Source organism: Festucalex cinctus, chromosome 21 (genome assembly GCF_051991245.1).
Source record: "Festucalex cinctus isolate MCC-2025b chromosome 21, RoL_Fcin_1.0, whole genome shotgun sequence".
In the NCBI taxonomy this organism is placed as follows: domain Eukaryota; kingdom Metazoa; phylum Chordata; class Actinopteri; order Syngnathiformes; family Syngnathidae; genus Festucalex; species Festucalex cinctus.
Window position 1 is genome coordinate 11,569,126 of NC_135431.1, and position 25,937 is coordinate 11,595,062.

Consider the following 25,937-nt stretch of genomic DNA (forward strand, 5'->3'; position numbering starts at 1 on the left):
AAAATATATTATGAATAGTTAAATTCGACGATAAGAAGATTACTGAGATGTAAACCTGACAACTAGAGGTCCATTGAACGAAGCTGGACGTTGCCATGGGCGCGGTAATATGACGTCATATTCAAGCGCAACCAAAAGCTTGTTGCCGTGGATACAAGCTTATTGTTTTTCCGCTGTATTTTTATCAATTCTGGGGGAAAGATTAAATTTAAGCACTCTATGAACTCCGAAATTCAGATAGCTTGATGAACAAAAAGACCACCAACATCAAAAATGGATGCTTCACTTACGAACGGTTAGTGAAAACTGTAACGATTTACAAGTTTTTTTGTCGTGTTGCTGACTCTTACCAACTTGAATTTGTGCATGTATACCATTAATAGAATGCATTATTGTAATACAACACACGAAATGAACATACTTAAAATATAAGTACAAAACAAAAATATAATTGTATGGCCTATCTTTTACTTTAGGTTATTATCGTGCAATTTCTGAAGTGATAACTGTAATCTTAAAACAATAATGTGTCAGTGAACACAATTAAACATTAACAGTAATCTTCTTATTTATTTTTCAGGAGTGGAACCAAAGTTGCTCATCAAAATAGTGGGCTTGATTAAGGAACTACATTTTCATACTGCCAAGAGCATCACTGAGGTATGCAACAGGGTGCAGAAGTTTAGGTTCACTGAAGATGAATTGCGTGAATTGTTTGTCTATGTGTCCTGCGATGCTGGTGACTAGTCCACGGTGTACCCGGCCTCTCACCCAAAGTCAGCTGGACTAGGCTCCAGAATACAGGAAAAACGTTGGATGGATGTTCTCATGTGATTTTTTTTTTGTGTGTGGACAAAACAGGGACTAAAACAGAAGTTTCCTCGTGAATTTATGGAACCAGAAATTGTTGCATTACTTGAATTTGACTGGCATGCATTTCTGGACAACCAGAAAAAGGTAAGTTGATAAAATAAACAATTGTGATGTATTTTGTATTATTTTTAGCACTGGCTAAAAAAAAAAAAAAAAAAAAGCATATCGGAGCACTTATCTTAGCATATCTGAGACAAGTGCTATATAGAAGATGTATTCAATTTCACGTATATCCGAAATGACCTATAAATAGAACTGACGTCCTTGTGTGACTAAAGGAAATGCGTGGCGAAGTGTGGCAGTTCTCCAGCGGCGTCATGTGCTTTGTGGACGAACAGTTCATCGGGGACGACGTTGCGCTCGCCGCCTGGGCAAAGGACCAGTGGGCCTTCACGTGTGACGAGCCACAGGATTCCTACGTGGACGAGCATTACCTGAAACATCTCCGTGCAACTAAGGCAAGTCTAGCATCTAGCAATCCTTATTAAAAATAAACAGTTTTGTTTCCTATTCAGCACAGGTTTGTCTACATGGACATCGAGATTGGAGGAGAGCCAGTGGGAAGGTTGTTGTTTGAGGTAAATTGATGTCTTTTGTAAAAAAAATGGATGGCAATGTGCTTCACCACTCGTGTTCTCTGTCACGCAGCTCTTCTCGGACGTTTGTCCAAAGACGTCATGGAACTTTGAGGCTCTGTGCACAGGGGAGCGGGGCCAGTCGACCGGCGGCTACCCGCTTTGTTACAAGGGCTCCCTGTTTCATCGGGTGGTGCCCAACGGCTGGGTGCAAGGCGGAGGTACGCCACGGCCGACCTGCTATAGTATTAGCATGAACGTTTGGAATATACATAAAGTAATACAGCAAATTAACTCATTTTCTCCCAAAAACGTATAAATGCGTTTTTTCTTTTTTCTTTTCAATGTTTTAAGTGTCCCAAAGACATATTTATACGTTTTTTTTGTTTGTTTGTTTTTATGCTAGAGCATACAGTAGGCTTTGATGCAGCCTCTCAACTGCAAAGAATGGTTGCAGAAATGGTAGTTATTACACAAACGGCCAGCAGGTGGCAGCAGCGCAAAGGAGATCAACCAGGGCCATGTTGGAAAAAAATTACTCACAATTCTAAATAGATTTGTCAAAATTGATTAAACTTAGCTATATTCTAATGTTAATTGCTGCAAAACAGAAGCAGACAGAAATATTTTTTTTCCTCATGAAAGAAGAGACTTTAATCTTTCTTTTGATAGGTTCCATGTTTTTATAGCAATAGGACACAATATTCTGTGGGCCTTGGAAAATCAGTCAAAATCCAATAAAAGAACAAACGGGATTGTTTCTGTGAAAATGGCAGGGAGTGAATGAGGTAAAAGTGAGGGGAAATCAAGTTTGTTAAAAAATTCTTTGACAATATGGAAGTGTGTTCTATACGCACCCACTAGTCTAATCACAGCATTCTGGTTAATATTGCATTGTCGCATTTGAATTAAGCAGAAAAATCCACACGTTTCTATCCATCTCAGGGAGCAGCCATTTTGCCCATTGCTGTCGACTGCAAATGATATCACAATGTTGCATTTGAGGAAAGTGGGTAGTCGGAATAACATACCAAGGAGTGGGCATGGGAACACACCTTTGAACTCGGATATTCGAGTTGCGAAGTTGGGTTCACATAACACAACATGATTTAGAATGACTATGTTAACCAGAACAATAAACAATTTATTGGAATCAGCCATCTTTTGTTGTTTACGTTTGCCTCAAGCGCTTTGGGGTCGGAACTGGGACAGTTCGAGTGGGACAATTTCGACTTCCCACATTCCTCGAATGCAGCATTCGGGCACATGTAATGACCAATCACTTCTCACATGTTGTCTGGGTTTGTTCATGTGATAGTTCATGATAGTTAAATCTGATAATTAATTTTAATACGTATATTTAAAAATTATACTAATAAAACTTTAGATAATTTTGAAACCACTTACAAAAAAAAATCCATAATTGTAATGCACCATTGTGAAATTTTTAATTGTAAATGTTAACTTACATCTTAGAAAATTGTCAAATTTGATGAATTATTGCCCTTTGAGCAGCTCACAAGTTCTTGTGGCCAGGAACTGTCGCGACCAGGAATTCAAAGTTCTCGGGTTTTTTGGTGAGAAAGCTCCTCATGAGACATGCTTATCAGATGGGACAGATTCGCAATAACAAGCAAACATAACCTTAATTTAACATCTTCTGCTGGCGATATTTTTTTTTTCCACACCTTACATGAAAATATTCCATTATAATGACGTTGTTGTGTGTTTTTGCTATTCTTTGCAGATATTACTCCAGAAAGGAAAGGAAATGGAGGCGAGGCGATCTATGGCGCAACATTTGACGGTACAACAGTGAGCCGTTGAATGACATCCGCAGTGTTGCTTAACTGACACTCCCCATACGTTATCTCTGCTTTCAGACGAGAGCTTCGCGCTTTCTCACAACAAGCGAGGCACCCTAGGAATGGCCAACAAGGGCCCCCACAGCAACGGCTCCCAGTTCTACATCACCCTGCAACAAACACGGTGGATGGACTTGACTTATGTTGCATTTGGGTCAGTAGGCCTGACTAAACAATGAGCGACATCTCAAACCCTTGCATAATGCAGTTTGATTAAAAATATTTTTGCTTACTTTAGTCAAGTGGTGGAGGGTGTCGACGTCCTCAAGAGGATAGAAGAGTCCCCGACCACCAATCAAAGGCCCAAGAAGGAATGTACAGTTGTAAACTGTGGTGTATTTAAACTATAACACAAAAAAACTTAATATACATAATATAATAAAACTGTTCTGTTCTTAATATTATAAATACAATTTGGGTGGCAGTAGCTTATCTGAAGAGAACCAGGAAATCCTGGTTGAAGTCCTCAGAGCTGAATTCAACCTAGATTCTCAACTGTGAGTTTCTGATGAGTAGACCACTGAGCTGCCCCCACAAGATTTCATATACAGGAAAAAAATTACCTTTATGAATTATTTAAAGTGTATGTGTTACACAAGAAATGTTTAATTAAAACCTGTATTATCTGTATTAAAAATACCCTATACAGTACATAATACACATTTGTTAGATTATTCATTTAAATTGTTAGTCAACCAGGGTTCACAATTCTGTCATTTGGCATTTTTTGGCCTGTTTTTTTTAAATTAATTTTTGTCTTCTTTTTTTTTTTTTTTTTTTTTAATTGGTTTGTTGTGCGGCGATGTAATTAAAAAAAAAAAAAAAAAAAAAACAGCCGTGGGATGTAAATCATATTTTAATCAAATATTTAATAAACAAAATCTAGCATCATTAATTCAAATACATAAATAATTATTTTATTTTGTTTCAGAAATGAATTTTTTTTTCCAAAAAGAGTGATCGCCATTGCATGCCCCACTCTCTTCTGAGAGCATTGTTTCAAAACAAAACAAAACAAAACAAAACCATGTTACCATAGCCTATTTATTTTATAGCTCACTAATGGCCCATAATGATCATCTCAGATTATTAAAAAATATATATATATATATTGAGAGGTTTCTGTGTAACCGTCACATAATAGTTGTATTGTATTGCAAAGTGACATAATGTGGGTACAGTATGGCGCAAACGCACGTTACTGTCCAAACATTATTTATTAAAACTGCTTTGTATCATCTGTCACACCTCTGATAGATTGTTTTTTTTCCCTTGGATGCTGTGTTTTGTTTCAATAAAATCCCACCTCTAATTTTTCTTAAGATTAATATTTCTGAATTACAAATATATCTTTGTCCATCTATCTTCGTCATCACATTTTCTCCGCTGTAAAATGATGTGATTCGACCCAAATAAACGTTGGGAAACACCGAGCACATTCCGGGAAGCTGCAGTGGGTGACGTCGCAATATTGCCCCTCCCCCCCGCCCCCAAAGTAGAAAGGTGTCACATGACGTCTCAAGTAGGAAGTGTCTAGTTTAGCGAGCGAAGCCTCGAGCACAAAACCCGAGACGCCGAGCCCGAGACAAATCACCGCCGTCCCGTTCTCGACACGTATCCTGCCACCGCTTGAATTTGTCGACCGCAACCATGAACGCGAAGGTGTTTTTCGTCGCCGCGGCAGCCCTGGCTTTCATTGGCGCGTGCGTCGCGTCAGACCCAGGTAAGTTCACCAGACGCTCGCTCGTGCCAATGCTAACGGCTAGCCGACTAGCCTCGAGCGACTCGACGCGCACCCGCGAGCGCTTCAAACTCATGTACACAACTGAGAAAATGACATTCAAACGCAAATGGCAGGAGGGATGATAGTTGAATTGATATCTACGCCGATGCCGCTCTAACCCCCGCAGGTGTTACGTAGTACAAATTATCTTATTGGCGACCAGCCAGTTTCATTTCCACGCTGGTCGGTGGGAAAAAAAAAACTAGCCTAGCTTTACCATGTCGAAAACGAATTAAATTAAACCGAATTACTACATTTAAACCAATAAACGAATGCGTTTAAAGGTCACATAGCCTACAGTGGATTTGTATTTACAAGGTGAGCAATAAAAATGTTTCCGTAAATATTTTGACTTTTTTTTTATTTTTTATTTTTTTTATGTGCCGTATATACTCTTAAAAAATTATCTAATTTATATGAAGGAACAAACATCTTGAATTGTGCCAATTTCAATTAATTTATTCTACTGGAAAAGTTTTGGAAAACTCTTTAAAAATGACACCGTCCAAAATTATTTTGATGTCTTGAGCAATAAAAAAATTCTCCCGCATCTTTTTTTTTTTTAATTTATTTTTTTTATTTTTTATTTTTATTTTTTTGTGCTTGCAGTAAATGCTTGATTCCCACATTTTAAGATCTCTGTTGAGCAAGATGAGGCATAATTTCTTAATTTGACATTTGGTGCTATTCTAAGGTGTATTTAATTACATGTATTTATTCTTTCATGGGTGATACAGTGCTGTGGAAGTTTATTCACATACATATATGTATGTAGTCATCTTACTTAAATAGCATCACATCGTCTAAATATATTATGGTGGGAAACTAGAAAAAAACTAATCAAAATTCCAAGGAATTTCTTCCTACAGTCATTCAAAATTTATTTTTTTAAAGCTACTTATTATTGTATGTATGGAAACTTGAAGGTTACAGAGAAATTTTAACACCCACACTTTTCCAGGTAAATGGGTTTAACACCCACACTTTTTTTTTTTTTTTTTGCTGTTATTGCACAAATGCCTTTTTGTATTGCAACGAGTGGTACCAGGCTGCATTGAGTGACTAAACAAAAAATACAGTATATTGAGTATTGCTTAGTCTTAGTTTGAAAACGCCCAAACCATCAGAACAAACGCCACAAGTGAGCAAAAATAAGTAAGTCATTAAACAAACAGAATCTCCAAATATTTTTAAACTCCAATCGATATGTTTGCAGAAGATGGATGCCTCGCCCTCCCGTGTACTGCTTGTGCTGCCGCAAATGACTGCCAGTGGCTCAACTGCACGTCATGTGAGTATCTGTCTGTCCCGAAATGTGCGTATGTGTGGCGAGAGGGCCACAGGTCGGTCTTTGTGAGGCCCGAATTGTCCTCTTGGACTCCTAATTCCTGGGAATGGAGGGAATGTATGGAAGCGCCGCTGATCAATTTCGTGGCAACAAAAACAGCAGCAGCAACGTGAATGTAGTGTCACTGTTATTGTATCGTGATCACACATTGAGGGTTAACAGCAGTAGATGATACAGGATGACTGATTTCCTTTGAAATGCTATACAGTGTGTCATCTGTTTATGACGGTTCCGTTCCGACAGTGGCGACCTCAGCAGAATTTGTACATGAAGGAACATGCGATGGCGACGCTCCTGAACAATGTAAATCTGCTTAGGTGGACGAAGTTGGTTTTGATTTCGCAATAGGCACATAACAGCGAAAAACAGCCCGTGTTGTGTTAGGTTAGAAGAGCAATGTCAGTAAAAGCGTTTACAGGCTCTTTGGCTGTAACTAAAGTTACATTTTATGGACGATGCTGGATTTGACCAACTCTCTCAACCACTTTCTTTTTACTCTACTTATGAACAGAGGTTAAAGTTGCAGAAGCCGAAAGTGTGGTTGCATCTGATGCTAGAAGTCTGCTAAAACGCATGCATTAGAGGAAACCGAAAGATTTGTGTCAGGAAACATGCCTTATCTTCACACCGCAGATCAGGAAAACAAAAAGGCATGAGCTACAGGAAAGCGTGTTCGCAAATGAGTGGCTCATCCTTGACTGACTTAAGGTTAGATTTGCACCACAAATCACTTGACTCGAGCGAGCACAGGCAGGGATCTCTTTGAGGACTCGACCGGTTTGACGAGTCAACCCAATTATATACCGATTTGATTCTTAAACTGGTCTGACCACCTTGCAGTGTGATCCCAAATGGTGTATTTTTTCTTTTAATGATTAAAAAAAAGTTGCGGCTGAACAAAATAGCAAAGACGAAATGTTAATAAAGCAAAAAAAAAAAAAGAATATCGAGCTTAAAAGGCATCTTTCACTTCCAAACTGTCACTTAAAATTTAATTTAAATTAAAAACAAAATTAAGGTGCCTTGAGATGTGAGTTTAATTTGTTTCCGTAACCACACCGTAGTTGAAAATATTCTTATCTCAAACTTTTTCCATTAAATTGAATAGAAATGTCCTTAATCCGTTCCAGCCTTCCCCACAAAAATGACTAAAAATAATAACGTGTGTTTTAATGAGGACAAATGGCACTCCATAATACTGTATTTTATAAAAATATACAATGACATCATAGAATTGAAAAGAATGTATCCCTTATATACTGTTGAGGTCAAATTTCACCCATTTTAAATTTGACAGCAATCAGAATAACCTGAGTGTTTGTGTTCTCATCACATTTGCACAGTCCTTTAACATAGCACGTATATGTGAAAAACAAAGAGTAAAGGTTAAAGTTTTGTTTGTTTGACCCTGAAATTGATGAATTCATCTTACATTGTATGCTCCTAAGAGGTTACATTGTTCAACTAAATGATAAAAGACTACATTGGATGTCAATGATTGCCTTATCAGAAGTCAGCAGAAATGTAGCAATGAATGTTTTTGCTTCGACACTTCAGGTTTTGGCAATCCACAACAAAGGATCCGACAGGACAACGCAGCATATTGACAGATGTAACAATGCTGACTCACAAAGCCTCCTTCCGGGTCAAGAATAGATGACTTATTTGTTTTGAACTCAGCAAAAACTGACCATGCCGAGTCAGTCCAGATGGCTGCTTTTAAAGTACAGATTAAGCTATGACAAAACACCCCTGCCATCATTATAGATTTTTTTTTCTTCTCCCCCCCACATGGACTAAGCCATCTGAGACCTCATATCTACCTCATACCCATAGTTTGTCACCCAGCTTGCAAATATCTCACGGATGGCCCTACCTTTCACATATGTCTGTTAGATAATAGCCTTACCAAACGCCACCCCATAATTTTACTTATTACCATGACAAGTCCTCCAAAAGGTGTCAAAAATACTTAACATGTGACAAAATTCTTTAGAAGGTAATTGCATAACTAACCCAATGCAAACAATGACGCAGTATTCGGTCAAAAAAGCAACAAGTTGTTTTTATGTTCATATTGTATGTTGGCACGATGACTCATAAACCGGATCTGGCAGATGAGCATTAATTGAGCTGTATGTTATTGTTTCTTTGCTTAGCTTCGGAAGGTGTGGTTCGGCAGATCGTTTTTTTTTTATTTTTTTATTTATTTTTTTAATAATTTCCAATGGGCCGATGCAAAATGTAGGATAACGGAGTAAAAATATTGTATCAAAATTACAGCTGTATAATGTCCTTTTTATTTACTGAAAAAAGCCCCAGCATTTTTCCCGCCATTGAACACAATCTATTTAATTTTTTGACAAAAAGTAGAATATTTGGTACATTGACAAACGTGTACCATGTTAAATAGAAATTAAATAAATGTTAACTTTTCCTGTTTTAGAATGAGCTATTTTTAGAAGAGACTTGTGGACAACGGATAGTTGTCCTTGGGGCTAACTAGTACCCGCTGGTAGTTTTATTTATTTATTTAAATAAAAGTACAATAAGCAAAAAAAGACTGGCCAAATTAACTTTTAGGAGTCGACTCATTTACTCAACTCCACAAGCAGCCAATCAAATTGTGCCTGGCTTCGAAACCAGGAATCAGCCCATGCGAAAATCTTCGAGCAAATGCTGATGTCGCTCAAAAAATAGATTCTACCCTGGAGCAGATTTTTGTAAATTGGCATTGATTTTGATCTGCAGTCAAACAGGTTCTGAGCTACACTGAAGATGCTCGTCTTTAAAATGGGACATGCCTGGTCCACATGTCTGTGGAAAGTGGGCGATGTGCTGCTAACCATGATTCAGCCATATTGCATAAGAACTGTATTTTCTCGTCTTGAGAAAACCATTTTGAAAAATTAATTTAGGTTAGGGCTAATCAGGTGCTTTTGGATCAAAGATGACGACAAACATGAATAGTCTAAATTATTGATGAATGGCATCCTTTTAACAGGCTAAAAGTGAAGTAAACGGCGTGGAAAGAATCCAGTCACAAGATGCCATCAGTCATGACTCACTGTGTCCACCAATCACAAGATTTGCACCAGTGAAACGATAAATGATAATCTATATGGGTTAGCAAAGATGCGTGTATTGTGTATCTAGAACAGCAGAGGTTTGGAGAGTTAACCTGTTGTGTAAAAAAAAAAAAAAAAAAAAGATAATGTTGTGGTGGGGGCGGGGAGACTTCCTGTTATCCAGGACAAGAAGCATTCATGGTGGGGCAAAGTCCCATGTCGTGGTTAATTAGTAATTGTGTTGGATTATACACTCACCTGCAATATTGGAAAAACTTAGGCACAGTTCTTTACTTTTGCCATGGAACCTAAAAAATAAATTGAATTAAGGTGATTTTATTTTTGGACCATATACACCAATGTTGTTTGAAGGCACGTCCAAAGAAAGTATTGGGACATATGTGACAGGTGTCCCTATTTCATAAGTTATTCAAACGATATAAAGGCCCTCAGTTTCCGATTTTGATTTTTGTCAACCCAGTTTCCGGGGCTTAAACATTAGGGATGTAACGATAAGGGCAATATCGTGATATTAGAACTGCCACAATATCGTCGTCATCATGTCCATGATATTTAAAAGCAACACATCTGTTCAAAAGGTCAGGTTGATTTCCATTTGGGCAGTTCTAGCACCATCTGGTGGCTCGTGTTTTTTTTTTAGTGCACTTTAATTTTCATTAGCGATGTTTTGGCCCTTCTATATTTAAAATCTACACTAATTGTCAGATGAAGGGGAACGTAATATGCCCGTGAACCGACTCGAGTCAATATGTGGAGGAACTCAATGTGTGCGTGCCGTGCATTAACAAGTAAGCGCCTCAATATTAAATATTACATAGTGTAGGTGGTTTATATACATTGCTGTTTTGTACGAAAGCACACTATTGTTTTTGTTTTTTTAGAATTAACTTTTTTTTTTTTTTTTTTTACTTACAATATTATGGCCTTTTTAAATATCGCCAACCTCCCCACAATATCGTGTTATCGTATCGTGAGCTTCATATCGTGATATCGTGATGTTTGGATATTGTTACATCCCTATTAAACGCTCGGTTTTCATAGCACCTAGCATGGGAAGCCAGCCACAAGTGTGTCCAAGTTAGGCACTTGTTGCTAAGCAACCAAACAGCAAGTAGCCTGTTTTGTTGACTATTCCTGTTAAGAAGCTGTACTTCCCCAGTTGAATACATGAATTTGTCTTGTGTACTTCAGCACCCATTGGTGTCGGTTGCCTCAACATGACTCTCCTGGATGTAAACGCCACCTGTAGCAACGCCAGCTGCTCCGGTAAGTCTCCCAACATAACATTGCAAGAACCTCATACGTCACATATAACAATGAATGATTATATTACATGTTTTGTTCACATTGGAGGAACTAAAGTTACGTATCCTTAAATGATGTTGTTTGTTTAGGTCAAATGATAGTCACTATCAACCGTGACCCATTTCTGAAAGCTGAAATCCAATTTTACAATCTCCTTGCGTTTAATTGTGGAACAGATATTTCCAATTCGTCATTGTTGAGTGGACTTATGTCACGAGTTATTATTGTGCTTTAAATGTGGCAGCCCTTTGGCCTCCCTGCCTTTTCTGTCTCTAATGTTGTGTTGTTGTTTTTTTAACTTGAACTGACAAATGTGGGAGTGCTTTTCAATGTCTGGTTTCCGTGGTGTCTCTGGCTTTGTCTGTTGGGAAAAAAAAATATGCAAAAAACCAAAAAAACTCCTTTCCCGGTGGTGGTTCCTGTCTAGTTGGTCCGAGCTCAACCACCCAGATTCCTACAACCCCTGCCCCCGCCACTACCACTGAAATCCCCTCAACCCTTGTTACCTCTACCTCTGCCTATAACAGCAGCACCCCTGAACCCACCACAGGTAACCCTCGCTACCCCTCCTCCAGCTGCCTCGTTCATGTACCCTACCATGCTTCTAAATATTTTTGACTGCAGCCTTGCTTAATTCAATATCGAACATTACGCTAACTTGTACAGAACGATACGATCCTTTTTTGACAATTGAAGCTTGTAAAAAAAAAAAAATAACGTATGGTGCCAGGCCTAACTGTCACTGTGACCCAACTGCAGCCAATTCAACCAACAGTACCACTGTTGCGCCGACACCTGGTCACAACACCACCACGGTTTCACCCACAACTGCATCCTCAAATTCAAGTAAGTGGCTCATGTGAATCAGTAACTTGCAATATGTTATTTTCCCACAATATTTTGACAGATAAAATCACATTATGGCACCCATGAATCATTCATCATACTGTGTGTAAAGTAATTAGAGTAAAGTTGCATGCATGGGTCAGTCAGGCACTCGTGCAAAAATAAATATTTATTTTTAATCTTCACCAAAGAGTTGTACAAAAAATATTTAAATACATAACTATACTTGAGTAATTTAAAGAAAAACAAAAAGTGGGGGGGGGGGGGGGGGGGTCGATTAAAGTAGAATTATTTTAGAAATGATTTTTTTTTTAAGCAAAATATTACAAAATGCGTTTTTAAATTAAAACAAAAATGAATCTTTTTTTTTTTTTTTTTCCTAAATAAGTCATAATTCTGTATAGTTTTTTTTTTTTTCAGATTAAGTGTTTTTTTGTTTAAACTAATTTGTTAAATGAAATAAAAATAAAAATCAAGACATATATCACATGTTCATAGAGAAATTTTGGACTTGGGGATGAGTCAGATCCATCATAAAATTTGTATTTGTATGTAAATTTGTATTTTGACATAAACAAGGTTAAGTGTTTTTTTATTCTTACTTTTGTAAAGTCTGTCAAGGAATAAATAATAATTAAGCTCTATCCAGCAGATTCTGTTGATACCTGGCATACAGTTAGGAGTTATTACAGCTTTCTACAGTCAACTGAGGAAAAATAACAAACAAAAAAGAAACTTCTGATAAATACTGGTGGAATTTTTTATTTTTATTTTTTGGCTGAAGCTGTATCTGGAATTTGGCGAAATAAAATTCAGATAACTGATTTTCGTCTAATTAATTAAAAACATTTATAGTGATTTTTATTTTTATTTTTGTTCCCTCAATAAAGTAAAGAGATGAATTACAGGCAGAACATTTGACTTTTACAATATTTTTGACAATTAAAAAAAAAAAAAATTCTTCTGTAATGTTGAACATATACATAAATAAACATAATACATACTGGTATATAATTATTCCGATAAATGTTTAATGTTATGATTTGAATGTATTTTTCCTGTTCTATTGTGTTTTTAAAAATCTACAAAAAAAATGTATTTGCCGATTTTAAAGGCGCTAATATCAGTAGAATAATCGGCCAGGTCCTAATAACTCTCGTGTATATATACTCCCCCCCTCAGTACTTTGTTTGCTACCTACACTATAAGAAAATGTCCGTACTTGATTCATGTCTCCTCCAGGCGTGCCCACGACAAGCGTCCCTGTGACGTCCACTCCAGCAACTCACAGGAGCTCCACCTTCGACGCCGCCAGCTTCATCGGCGGTATCGTGCTGGTGTTGGGACTGCAGGCGGTGATCTTCTTCCTCTACAAGTTCTGCAAGTCCAAGGACCGCAACTACCACACCCTTTGAGGCCGTACCGCGCGCGCTCTCAGGTCCACACCTCTCACAATAATCCCCAATCCACCAAAACACTCCCGTCCGCCTCCCTGGATAACTCCAGCAGTGTTTCCGAGCTCCTCCATCTTCGACGTTTTAAATTAGTTATTCCTGCAAATTGGTGTTATTAAAAGCCTCCTCATAGAAACGAGTCGGTCGTTGCGGAAGAGGAAACACTGTTGGAGTTGTTGAATGTGACAACTGCAAAGGTTCAGTTTAGCTTTTAGCCTGTTCAATTGTTTGTCTGTCCCCTCTCCCGAAAGCCGTTTTATCTTGTATATGTTGGTCATAGTTTATATATGAGGTTAAGATTATACCCGTTGTTAGCAATTGTCAGGCGGGTGGCTCGATTTTTCTTGTCTTGCTGGGCAAAGATCATCCGAAACCAGTTGTAAAGATTCAAACTGCCCCTAAAGGGCATTTAGATGCAATAAAAACATCAAGTCCATCTCCTGTCCGTCGTCACCTTCGACCCCACCAGCTGTCCGGTTGCAGAGGTGGTCTTCAAAATTGAAAGATTGTACAGTATTTTTAGGAATGTAGAGAATTAGTTTAATGAGGAGTCGGAAGCATGCGGCGTGCACTTTTCCATAATACAGTAGGTGTCAAGTGCCTTTAAATGTCCGGTGTGGTTTAACGAAGAAACTTGAGGGAAAGATGATGATGATGATGATGATGATGATTGTAGGTCATATTGAACACCTTCCCAATTAGTGATAGCGAGTTCATGTGTTGTCTTAAATACCCGACACTCCCGGCAATCAGCGAGTGTAGCTTTAGTTGTATTGGAGGTTTCTAGTTGAGAAAATGTTGATAAATGAGAAGTCTGGTTGGCTGTGTGCTGCTATCTGTGTGATTTTTGTTTGCCGTCATTGAGTCGTCTTGTTCATCTTTATTAGGTTTTCGTGAAGTTCAGGGAAGTCGTAATGAAGGAATGCCGATCTGCTTTTTTTTTTTTTTTTTTTTGTGCTTTACAGAGCTCGTCACAGAATGTTATGGTGTTGCTTTTTTTGCATGCTCGTTGCTTCTTTCCTAGATGTAACAAATAAGGCCAAATTGCTCCTTCTGGATTTTTCCACACTGAGAATGAAAAACCACTTAAGTCATGAAGAGAATGCCTTGAAACCGTGAGCCATCTACGCCAAATTCCTCATGAAACTTCAGCATTGCACTGACGAGCTTTGTTTGTACTGAAACCAAATCAAACGCTTTGTGTGTTGTTAGGCCGTGCAGTATCGAATATAAACTCGCCTTCATCAGACTATATCGCCAGGTGGCATTAGGCTACAGCCCAAAGATGCAGTTTTTTTTTTTTTTTTTTTTCGTCCGTTTCCAGAAATACTTGAGTGTTAAGTATCCGCCCATGCTGCTGCATCATCGGGCCAGAATTCCTTAGACGAGCGTCACATGCTAACATTGTTGCTGCTCCCAAACACGTTCATTGTGTCGCCTGCTTCTTACTCATTCGCCTGCACATCTTCAGGAAAAGTGCCTTATTCAGTTCAAAAGTTGTAAGAGCGCAAAAATAACCCATAAATATAAATGGTTAGCAGCACTTTCAGAACAGTTTAGTTTTTTTTTTTTTGCTCATCGGTTGTGGTTTGTTGTCACGCCAAGCCTTAACTTCAAAATCATTGTGTTGTTTTTCAACACGCTCTCAATATGTCCCAATAAAAGCCTCGTTTTCCACTAAAAGGCGGTACAGTTTTGGATAATTTTTTAAGATGGTATGATTCAGAGATGCTGCTTTGAATCACTCGTCTGCTCTTCTTGGTTTTATTCCCAAATGCGGACCATTCTGTTCACCAATAACCAGACAGCAGCGTATCTAGCTCCACCCCCTACAAGGATATCAAACGGTATTGACACCTTAAAAAATAATAATAATAACCTAACCTAACAAATGAGTACCCCAACTGTCAGACATTTTGGGACAAGATGTCGTAAACTGTACCACATGGTGGAAAAGGAGGCTTTTTCAAGCTGGCCAGTAAGTTTTAAATATGTCACTATTATAAGCGTTTATTTCCAATGTGTGTAAAAACAAAAAAACAATAGCATTCCCTTCATGGCCCAATGGGCTGCTTGCTACATTGCTACACACTGGAGTGCCATCCACTTGTTGTGTTGCCTTCTCGAGACATAATCCATCTTGGTACGATTCCAATGGCTATGTACAAAAAAAGAAATGTGCAGTTTTTTTTCCCCCTCTCACTGTCGCTCCATGTTTGCATTGTTTTTCAAGTGTTGCTTTAAGTTGCAGCCTGTTGACCCAATAAAGTTTGTTCAAATAATTGTCTCTGTTTGCCTTTCTGATCTTTTGTTCTGGTTCCAACACAGAACTTTTTGGGCAGTTTCCGGGTGTCATGTTGATGTCATGTCAGCTTGTTCTCTGGTAGTAGCAAAGAACAAACCAACCACCAAATAATTAAGAAGTGGTTGTTGCTAATGTTTCCTGCCAACACTGTCATAACGTTGACACTGCACTTGAATATAGCAATTTGAACATTTAATTCAGTAATTGTGCATGCCACACTTTGATAATTCATTTTTTTATGAGTGATACAAGCAATATGTTACTGTTTTTTGTTTGACATAAGCCAGTCTAGTCTTAACTATTACTACTAAAACAAAATTCAATTTAATTGTATTCTACAAAGGTTGAACAAAATTGGCCCCAAAAACGTCACTGCAAAGCTTTGTTTACTGGCAAAAAAAAGTGACTGCATTCTCCAGTGACAAGTGTTAGTGTGTGTTTATACAGCTTGCGATTCTTCCATCTGGCCCGCAAACCCTTTTTAGAATTTCAAGTCCACAGCAATCCTGAATGAGCTCCAAATATGTTTATTACTGTTCTACTGTACTGACGTTAAACTATGGCTGCCATCTTGAGGTGAATGGTGATATTAGACCAATTATTTCCACGGAAAACTCCACCCTTTCTTTAAATTGTCCCACGGGGATGAATTCGAATTATTTTGTAGGGCGACCCGCAGTGAGAACAAGCACTAGTTGAGGTTTGAGCTCAGAGTGAACTGGGTATGTGTACATGGCCAGGCCTTAAATAATCTGATTTGCACACCTAGTTGCGCTGTGTAATTTAATACAATGGCGGGGCGAAACAAAACAGGGTGCTTCTACAGCGGTCAGAGAAATTAACAGGAAAAGTCTTGCATTGGATGAAAAAAAAAAAAAAAAAAAAAAAAAGAGGTTATCATTTTTGGTTTAGTTTCTTGCTATCTTTTGTTTGTACAGGATTAGATTATTTCAAAAGTGCTGCCTTTTGTTCCAGTTTCTGGTTGAATTCAAAGAGGAACAAGCAACTTTTGACTCCAACATACCGGAAACCAAGACGTGTGTGGTTCGACTCAACATTCAGGCGACTCACACTGTTTTAATCTCTTGACCTATCACGCTGCCTCAACACTGCCATCATGTGACCAATCATTGCATTAACTGGCCCAAAAAATAGGGTCGAAAATAGGCTTTATTAAAAATATATAACAATATACATTAGACCATTAAAACGTGACGGTTAAAAATAACATTTAAAAACAGACTAGTTCAATGTAGTCGTTTGTGACTAAGGTTCCCAGCAGATGTCTTCTTGTTTGAGGCTGTTCCGCAGCTTCTGTGTCTCTCTGAGAATGTGGAGGCTCTGCTGGCCTCCGCTGCTCGGCCTCTCCTGATGATGAATTTTGGGCCTGGCAGGAGATGTCAAGAAAGGCTGCACGGCGTTCGGCTTCTTGGTCGCCTTGTTGGTGGTGCGCGGCTGCTGGGTCAACTTGAGGATCTGAAGGAATACATTTCAGGCTTGAAATGCTTAATAAAGCCTGAAACATGAAATATATGAGACAAAATTCAGATTTTTTGTTTTGTAAATAGAGCATTTATTGGTCCTTTTGAACTAACCTTTTTCTTTTTAAGTCAACTTCCACATATGACTTTTGATTTGTATCATATTTGATACATCAGGTCACAATGCTTTAAATTTGTACATTTATAACTAACAAAAATATAATAATGGGTTGTGTTTTTTTTTTTGTTTTTTTTTAGGCCGATGCCGATTCTGATATTTGGCAGAATAAAATTCCATAACCAATTAACTGGACAATTTAATAAAAAAAATAAAAATAAAATAAATAAAAAATAAAAAAATAAATAAAAGGGGAAAATTGTCTCTTTACTCTTACTACAATAAAGAAATTAATTACAGGCAGAACATTTATCTGTTTTATAATATTTTGTTCTTTAGTATTTAATTGTGAAAAATCGTCCAATTTTTGTCAATTTTAAAAGAGCTGATTAAATCATCTGGCTGATTAATTGGTCGGCCCTAAAAAAAAAATGTATTTTTTTTTTGTAAAAAGAAAGAAAAACAAAATAATTATAATTATTAATTATTATTTAAAAAATAAAATAAATTATTATTATTAAAAAACAGAATTAATTATCGCAATACAATTAAAAACAGAAGCTAGCGCCTTGTTTCAATATAAAATATATACAGTACATATATATATTTTTTTTTATCAAATAATTTTTACGGACAAATTACAAGGATAATTTCCTGCTCGTCCTACTGTCTGCTGGTGTTTCCTCAGTTTCGTGATCTGCGATCCTTTTTTGTCCATCCTGGCCACCATACTTTCCAATTCTCTTTGCAGTTCGTGCCTCTGCTCCAAGTGCTCAGTGGCTTCAATCTGACGCATCAACTCCTGATGTTCACTGAAAACGCCCGCGTATAAACAACACACACACAAAAAAAAAGACAAATGCGCATATTACGATGATCTTCGGCTGTGCTTACAAGCCCATTTGTCCCAGCTCGTCCTGTAGGGCCAAGAGGATGTCGGACAGCGAGCCTAGCGACTGGGCGTCGGGTTCGGGCTCCGCCGGCTGGCCGTCCATGCGCAGGCACTTCCTGGCGCCACAGCCCGTACGGTGCAGGGCGCTCACCCGCTCGCACAGCTGAGGCTGGTGGTGCTTCATCATGTGCAGGATGCTCTGCAAGTTGGCGTGCACCGAGTGGCTCGGGTTGGTCGACTGGAAGGTGAACGCCAACGTATAGAAATATAAAAAGGTACGTTAAATGCTTTATTTTGGTAAGACTTACCATTCCTGCCACAAACGGAATAGTTTTGCGCCTTGGTGACGCCATCCCATTCGATCTGGGGGATTTCTGAAAAAAAGAACATGGTCAGTTTACTTCAACACCATTAAACATTTTAAGGCTTACAAACAATACCAGAATGGGCTTTTGGGGGGTCTTTTTTGGTTTCGTCTGCTGGACAGCAGGTGAAGACAGTCGGAGGCTAAGGTCCAACTCTCGTTGCAGCTGTGGACGTTTAGCGGAAAGTTTGGTCTAAAAGTACCCACAATGGATTTGAAATAAAACAACTAATATTTCATGTTGACGTACCTGTCCTGCTTTCTCCTGCACAAGTTTACGCTCATGCTCCTCCTTCAGAAACTTATGCTCCAGAATGGCAAGTTTCATCTGAAAAAAGCAGAGCAAAAACTAAAAAAAAAAAAAAAAAAAAAACAAAAAAAACAGTTTGAGATAATGACAAAAATCATATCGCGATCTTACCTCTGAGAGATTTTGTGTTCTCCCCAATTTGACACACTCCGATTCAAGTTTCTGCAGCTTTTCGTGGTTGTCTGTGTTGCTCGGCTGCTTCTGCTGCTAGTTTCAATGAAACATTAAAACAATAAAATAAAATCTTAGGGCTGCTCACTTATGGGAAATACAATCACGATTATTTTGGCAATAAGTGAAATCAGAATGATTCAAACGATTATTTTTTTTCTACAAAACATGAAAATGTTCAAAGGGATACTTCACTTATTTAGCCAATTACAGCAATAAAAAGTTCAGATTTTGTCTTTAATTAACTTGATACTTTCATAATTTTTCACGTTCAATTAGTACCTTTAAAAACACATTTTGCAACTTGCTGTCGACTGAAAACGACATCACAAGGGCTCAGGTAACCAATCACAGCTCACCTGTTTTCTAGGTTTGGTCATGTGACATTCACAAGCTGAGCTGTGATTGGTTACCTGAGCCCTTGTGATGTCATTTTCAGTCGACAGCAAGTTGTAAATGTGTTTTTAAAGGTACTAATTGTACATGAAAAATTATGAAAATATCAAATTTATTATGGGAAAAATATTAACGTTTGACTGACAAAAATGGCTATGTAAGTAAAGTATCCCTTTAAGCATTTAAAAATATTAACATCAATAAAAATAATACAAATACGAAATTATTTAAGTTCCTTTTGGATCAAACAGAATGTATAATAATATATATTTATAATAATATTTATTTATTCATTTATGTTCGCAAAACGAAGTTGGATTGCAGCATGTGCACTGTGCAGTAGGAGGATTTTTTGGGTACAAAACAGGAAAATGTTTAAACGTAAAAAAACAAAAAATATTAAGACAAATAAAATTATTTGAAACACTATTAATTATGCAATAAACAAATTAGTTATTTTAAAATTTAAAAAAGGTGCAAATGTATACATTTAAACTCAAAAACTCAAAAATTAGTAATATTTTTTTTGTGGTGTGTAATAATTGAATTTTGATCAATTGCATAGCCCTAAAAAAATCTTTTTAAATGATTTTATCAGTCGGTTATACCTGACTGTCCACCGGTGCGTCTTTATCCTTCCTTGCCCCGTCCACCATCCTCCTCATGGAGTCTAGCTGCCTCTCGAGCATTTTACAGCGAGACTCGGCAGACTGCAACTTGGAGTCCAGCTCTGTAACGAAGGCCACAACTCAGTTATGAGCTTTGTGTTGCTCGCTGCATTTGGACTATTTTGGATGCAATTACCTCTCCTGTGATTGTCCTGGGTCAAGCTTGATGACGTGGCTCGGGGTTCATGTTTCCTCGCATCATGGGACGACTGCGTGTAGCTCTTCTCCGCTTGTAGCCGCTCCTGCTCCAGGCGTTTAATTTTCTCCTGAAGGGTCCTCAGTGCGTCCACGAGAGCTGATATATGACAAGCATACTCTACCTGTAAATATATATTCAAGAGACAGCGACAAAAAGAAAAGATTCAACACCTCGCATACCCTGGCTGTTCTGCTTAGGCGGTGGTGGCACAGGACTGACGACCGGGGGCGCTGCACCTTTTGGGGACAGCTGCGCTTCTCCTGGCAATGCCAGCATCTTGTCCGGAAGCTGGTAGTAGCTACCAGCTACATAGGAAGGTACGTAGCTGTTTTTGGAGGGCGAGTCTGAAAGCTACACACAACGCAAACGTCATTTACAATCTAATACCGGCAATACTAATACTGGGCAAAAAATAAATAAAAAATGTTGAAAACGTCCACCAATTTTATTATTTCCCAGTTTTCAAAATAAGATTTTAAATATCCGTTTTTCTCAAGCACACCATTTTTAACACGGATAATCATCATGCCAAGTACCACAGGAGTGCTGCATTTGTGTCCACTGGGGCATAAGACTACAATTCCCTCATTGTCCGGCATAACATCACGCAGAACAGGTTGTGATTAATGAGGCTATCTAGTTTTACAAAAATCATACAGATCATGTAATTTATACAATAATTTAACTTTTTATATTCCAGGTTAGCGGTAGCATTTTGGCGTGATTTGTGCACTTGTGTTGTCTCGAAGCAGCAGTCAAATCTACTTTTACAATAATACATTTCCCAGTTTTCACGAACGCGCCATTTGTCAAGCAAGCGGAAATGTGAAGTTTCCCTGCAGCATTAACAACTTCGGAGATACAAACTGATTCCGTGAAGATAGCAAGTTACAACTGTATTATTTTTAAAACGTTGTTACACACTGGTTAAAAAAACACTAAACAAAACTTCGCAACACTAGGCTAACAGTTAGCATCACTCCGAGCAAAATGGCTACACTCGAAACGTTACCTGATCGTGGCACAAATCCATTCTCTAACATTACGCGTTATTCTCGTTCAGAATAGAAACCGTGCGTCTGTATTTAATGCTTTTGATCGATATTTGTGCCAGCTGCTTCGTGCTAAAATAGCTGCTTTGACAGAAGGTCCTCACATTTTAAATTTCCCTCTCTTTCCCGGCCGATTCTTGTTCCGCCTGCACACAAGTTCCGCCCTCTCCCACGCTATCTCCTTGCACACTTTCTTGCAGATTACGCGATTAAGAAAACGTCACTGTCTCGTAAATGTTTCCTCATAAACACGTGTTCTTCAATTAGAATAGTAATTGATGATTTCAATGACAGTGTGAGTCAAAAGGCAAAGGTTTGCACGACTGAAATAAGGTCTTGTAAATTATAACAATCCAAATCGCACATTATTTGTGCTGTACATTAGATAATTTGATTACTTGTGCACAAATGCATTCTTTGTAGTGTGTTTAATGTGTCCTAGCATGTCTTTATAAACAATTAATAAGCGATCTAAAACGTTGCCAACTCTATTAATAGTACACAAGGGCCATAGCCATTACATTTATTAACCTATTATCTTTTGTTACCTTCGCGTTACTTTCTCGCACAGTTCCACAAGGACATACTTTACATTTACTAGGAAATTGGCATCTATTCTAACCTTTCTCACTCGTTTCACAAATAAGAATGACGTCATTTAAACAAAACAATCCAAGAGTTGCGGGGTGGGGGGAATACCTCCCCCTTTTTCTTTTTCAGTGGTTTTTTTCCTCACTCTTATTTGTGATAAACAACTTGAGGTGGGGGCGACCGTTATAGCGTATTGCACAGAGGGAGTTGTAGTTTATAAAAAGCCAGCTTTGGCTAAACAAAACCGTCAGGAAGCTTCGAAGAGAACTCAACTCCCAGAAAGCCTTCCTTCGCCAGCATGGTAACAGATGACTGACCAATCATCTACCAGATCCGCTACTGCACCGCCCCTGAGCACGGAATACCTCTTGCTATTGGCTCGGAGCGGCTATCAATCAAATGTTTACCCTGGAGTTGCTGCCTCCCTGTAATATTACTGCGGGGCGAACGAGACTGGTCACTTCTGTGGTAAGGTGTCCCATTGCAAGACCAGCACCGAAGAATGTGACTTAAGTAAGTAATTTACTCACGACGCCCTTCTGTTTCTGTCATATTTTGACAGCTAGCACGTCTTTGACAAGCGGCGTTACCCGTTTACTTGTACTGTACTGACAAGGGAGCAGATTGAATGGAGCTGAGTGACTGGCAGGCAAGCTTCGGTATTTTTGCATTTTTCATGACGTTCTGGCGTTCAAACTTGTCATTTACAAGTGATTAGCTAAGTGGTTGAAACACATTTAATGATGTGAGAGGTTGTTATCAATATTAATGAGGCTATTTTTGTGGGGCAGACCAAGTATCATGCTAAACAATGCCTGGCATGATGTTGGTTTAAATCCCCTGCTAGATGTCTCTTGGGAGGCAGTGAAGGTGATGCTATTTGACGTAAATGAACATTAGTTTTCATAATATATTCACCTTTATTTGTCTTAAAAATATTTAATTCTGTTTTCTTATATGCTACCATCTCCACTTTGCTACAATGCTCCGTTTTGTGGCTGCCCTCAGTCTCCTCTTGGATACTTTTGTTGTGTCATTGTACCATTTTAGGACACAAGTAGGGAAAAAAGCCTACACATGCTAACATTAATAATACTCCACAGTCTCCATTTTGCTGCAGCTCTCCGTTTTCACATTGCCCTCTGTCCTGTAACATTTGAGGAAACATAGCTAAAAATGATTAAAACAAAACAAAAACGCACACACACATTCTATTATTTTAATTCTGGACATTGCAGTATTATACTAGGACTCCACAGTCTCCACTAAGCTGCAGCGCTTCGCTTGCTCACAGCCTTCAGTGTCCTCTTGAATGTAAGCAGCATCATTGTAACATTTTAGGATACACAAAAAACACGCAGGTTACCATGTTGATGTGACTTAAGGTACATTATTAGATTCCGCAGCACTTCGTTTTATTACTGCCCTTAGTCTCCTCTCAAATACAATTGTGAGAATACATAGTTAGAAATGACAAAAAAAAAATACACATGCTCACATTAGCTTAGCCTATAGCTGTGTCTTGGCTCTGTACAACACAGTCGATTAACCTCCGTAGTCTCCACTTGGTTGCAGTGCTCCGTTTTTGCCATCAATGCGGTTTTTCAATGGTTTATATATACAGTATATCGATATTTGATACCCATGTATCATTACTGTGCCATATACATTTTGAGTGATCTCATGTGCTAATGTTTGCCTTAGCCTTATTGTGCAACAGCAACACACATCAAGTCTCCATATCAGAGGATGGACGCGCAAGACCAGGAGACTCTGGGCAGGTGGGACGGGCTAGCCAGCCGGGATGCCAGCTCCAGGACGGCCGCCATGGAGCACATTCGCCAAGAAGTCCTGAGCAAAGTGGAGGCGATCGGGCCCGTACCGCCGGCGTCATCGCCCTTGCCCTCGCCGGGATCCAGGTCTCCCCCCAGCAACGACCTGAACGGCGTCCTGGCCCACCTCCTCATGCTCACCAAGCGGTGTCCTTTCGAAGACGTGAGGGAGCGATGCACCCGGCTTCTGCAGGCTGTGCAGGTAGGAGGGCTTTATTATTCCTGTTGTCAATGAATGAAGCACCTTCGTTGATCTGCTGCCTCCAAACTAAACTAAAATCAAGTATTAAAAAAAAAAAAAAAAAACTAATAAAAACAAACAAATTTGCTCCAAAAACTAATTCAATTTGACAAAATTTTAATCACAAAAGTCAAAACAAAATAAAAACTAACTAATGAAAAATTCAAAACAATTTGAACCCTGGTATCCACTTGCTATTGACGCATTTCCACTTGAAAAAATTTGGTACCTGGTCAGCCCGGGTTCCAAGCCTACCGCGCCTTTTACTTCATCGTTCAAAAATATTGTAACATAAACATAGCCACAAATGATTAAAAATAATAATAATAAAATGAAATAAAAAAATCACAGTGCTAATGTTAATTTTTTCCCTCTGCAGTGTTCTACTCCACAGTCTCCACTTTGCTGCAGAGCTCCAGTTTGTTACCACCCTCAGTCTCTTTTCGATTGAAATGCCTGTCATTGCAACATGAAAATACACAGCTAGTGACACAAAAAGCTCATGCTATTATTAGCTCCCTTGGTGCCCGTTGACACTACTGTTTCCTCCTCAATCTCCACTTTGATGTTTATTTTGGTTGCCTTTGCCGCCCTTAGTCTCCTTTTCAATTGTAATGCTTGTACATATACAGCTCGAAATGACAAACATGCTCATTTTAGCTTAGCCTGTTGCTGTGCTTTAGTTCTGGAGGTGCTGCACTAGTATACGGTACTCCACAGTCTCCACTTTGTTGCAGTGCTGTTTTCTTGCTGCCTCCACAGTGTCTTCTTGATTAAAGTTGTAACATTTGAGCATACACAGCTAGAAATGACAAACATGCTAATGTTAGCTTAGCCTGTTGTTGTGTTGAGGTTCTTTCGGCGGTAATAGTATGCTCCACAGTCTCCACTTTGCTGCAGTCTCTCCGCCCCCTTTCCTCCAGATACAAATCATAACATTTGAGTTGACGTAAATAGAAACTTTTGTTATATAAAGTTTCATCTAACACAATAAAAAAAAAATGTGAACAAAAACCTTTCTTTCTGATGCACATGATGATTCACCGACGTGTCAAACAGCTGCAGTTTAGTGACAACTACTGACGAGGAAGGCTTATCCGATGTCAGATTATTATTTTTTTACTTTGTGTCAGCCACCTTGATGTGTACCTAATACCTTAAAATAAGGCTCGTATCCTTATAAAAAACAACAAAATGACAATGAGCAAACACAACTAACTTGCTTTCATTGTTGTTTTTTGCAATGTCTTATCCTGCCAACGCAATTTAAGCGCACGTTTATTCAATAACAGTTTCCATCATCCGACATTTATGATATGATTTGGTGTATGTTTAACTCGGTTTAGTCATTCGGTCATAACTATATCAGCTGGGATGATTCCCGCTACTGTTTACAGCGTGAGATATCGAGATGGATTTGATTAGGATTGGCTTGTCGGACCTGAGCTCTCTATTAGCACTTTGATGGCCCGACATGTCGCGATTGGGAGCCTACAGTTTGGACGCTTGGCATCATTTGCTGTTTTTGCTGGAGTGTTTTTGGAAGGTGGAGTATAGGGGCAGAGGGATGAAAGAGGGAGAAAGCTGCTTTGCAGGTTTTAGCCGCGCACCGCAGTACACGCCGTCTGGTATTTGTGAATTATGCTAAGCTGCATTTGCCCAGCATTTGCCAAAGGCTGCTTTTTTTATGAGCCCACTGTTGCATCTTATGTGGATGAGGTTTTACAGTTGAAGACCCCAAATCCCTGACCTCCCCCTTCTCTCAATCTCACACACACAGACACACTTTTCTCACAGAAATGGGAAGGGGAGGGCTTTAGCAGGAAAGGGGGCTTTCGGTTCAGATGGATCTTTAATAATGGCGGATCTGCTGAAGACAAAACCTCTGAAAGCATTGAAGTGGAGTACACACACTAGTAATTGGGCCAAATTTGAGCATTTTCCCAGTTTGTGATCAAAATCGTCAATACCAATTACTACTTTCCTATTAGCCTTTCTATGACGATTCATAGTGAGTGTTACATTTGTGTTTTTGAAAATTTTTAGCTTGGTATATCTATTGGGTCCTCGTCCGCACTGTACAAGCTGTCTTGGCTATTGAAGCAATTTCAAATTCAAAAAATTTTGTTTTCTGATCCCTTGAGCTGGAGACGGTGTTTGCGGCGGTATGTTGCCCCAG

General features: G+C 38.7%; 4 protein-coding genes across 13 annotated transcripts in view; 3 read left to right on the plus strand and 1 right to left on the minus strand.

Moving 5' to 3' along the window:
* Positions 1–147: 147 nt before the first annotated feature.
* ppil6 (peptidylprolyl isomerase (cyclophilin)-like 6) lies at positions 148–4,016 on the plus strand. Its single transcript, XM_077510875.1, has 9 exons — positions 148–295; positions 581–660; positions 862–957; positions 1,152–1,331; positions 1,389–1,451; positions 1,522–1,669; positions 3,196–3,255; positions 3,332–3,467; positions 3,552–4,016. The coding sequence occupies exons 1-9, from the start codon at positions 274–276 to the stop codon at positions 3,661–3,663; spliced, it is 897 nt and encodes a 298-aa protein (XP_077367001.1). The 5' UTR covers positions 148–273; the 3' UTR covers positions 3,664–4,016.
* Positions 4,017–4,830: 814 nt separating this feature from the next.
* On the plus strand, positions 4,831–15,425 carry cd164 (CD164 molecule, sialomucin). 2 transcript variants are annotated; one of them, XM_077511504.1, is made up of 6 exons: positions 4,831–5,036; positions 6,313–6,387; positions 10,725–10,799; positions 11,266–11,388; positions 11,598–11,684; positions 12,927–15,425. In XM_077511504.1, the coding sequence occupies exons 1-6, from the start codon at positions 4,964–4,966 to the stop codon at positions 13,097–13,099; spliced, it is 606 nt and encodes a 201-aa protein (XP_077367630.1). In that variant the 5' UTR covers positions 4,831–4,963; the 3' UTR covers positions 13,100–15,425. The 2 variants fall into 2 exon arrangements, with proteins under 2 accessions (XP_077367630.1, XP_077367631.1); XM_077511505.1 differs by lacking the exon at positions 11,266–11,388.
* Positions 15,426–16,595: 1,170 nt separating this feature from the next.
* Positions 16,596–21,802, minus strand: cep57l1 (centrosomal protein 57, like 1). Of its 9 annotated transcripts, none has more exons than XM_077510705.1 (12): positions 21,055–21,201; positions 20,222–20,393; positions 19,980–20,138; positions 19,784–19,905; positions 18,720–18,815; positions 18,549–18,626; positions 18,375–18,464; positions 18,243–18,308; positions 17,937–18,172; positions 17,710–17,854; positions 16,696–16,919; positions 16,596–16,664 (listed from the first exon to the last, which is right to left on the minus strand). In XM_077510705.1, exons 1-11 carry the CDS (start codon positions 21,073–21,075, stop codon positions 16,710–16,712), a joined length of 1,395 nt encoding a protein of 464 aa, XP_077366831.1. In that variant the 5' UTR covers positions 21,076–21,201; the 3' UTR covers positions 16,596–16,664; positions 16,696–16,709. The 9 variants fall into 9 exon arrangements, with proteins under 9 accessions (XP_077366831.1, XP_077366828.1, XP_077366833.1 ...); XM_077510702.1 differs by having other exon boundaries at positions 16,696–16,959; XM_077510707.1 differs by lacking the exon at positions 21,055–21,201 and adding an exon at positions 21,643–21,802 and having other exon boundaries at positions 16,596–16,959.
* A 290-nt stretch (positions 21,803–22,092) lies between these two features.
* Positions 22,093–25,937, plus strand: part of sesn1 (sestrin 1) — a 54,007-nt gene continuing 50,162 nt past the window's right edge. The window contains exons 1-2 of the mRNA XM_077510101.1: positions 22,093–22,198; positions 23,390–23,719. Of these exons, the coding sequence (XP_077366227.1) occupies positions 23,435–23,719 (285 nt within the window). The 5' untranslated portion in view covers positions 22,093–22,198; positions 23,390–23,434. The remainder of the gene's footprint in view (positions 22,199–23,389; positions 23,720–25,937) is intronic.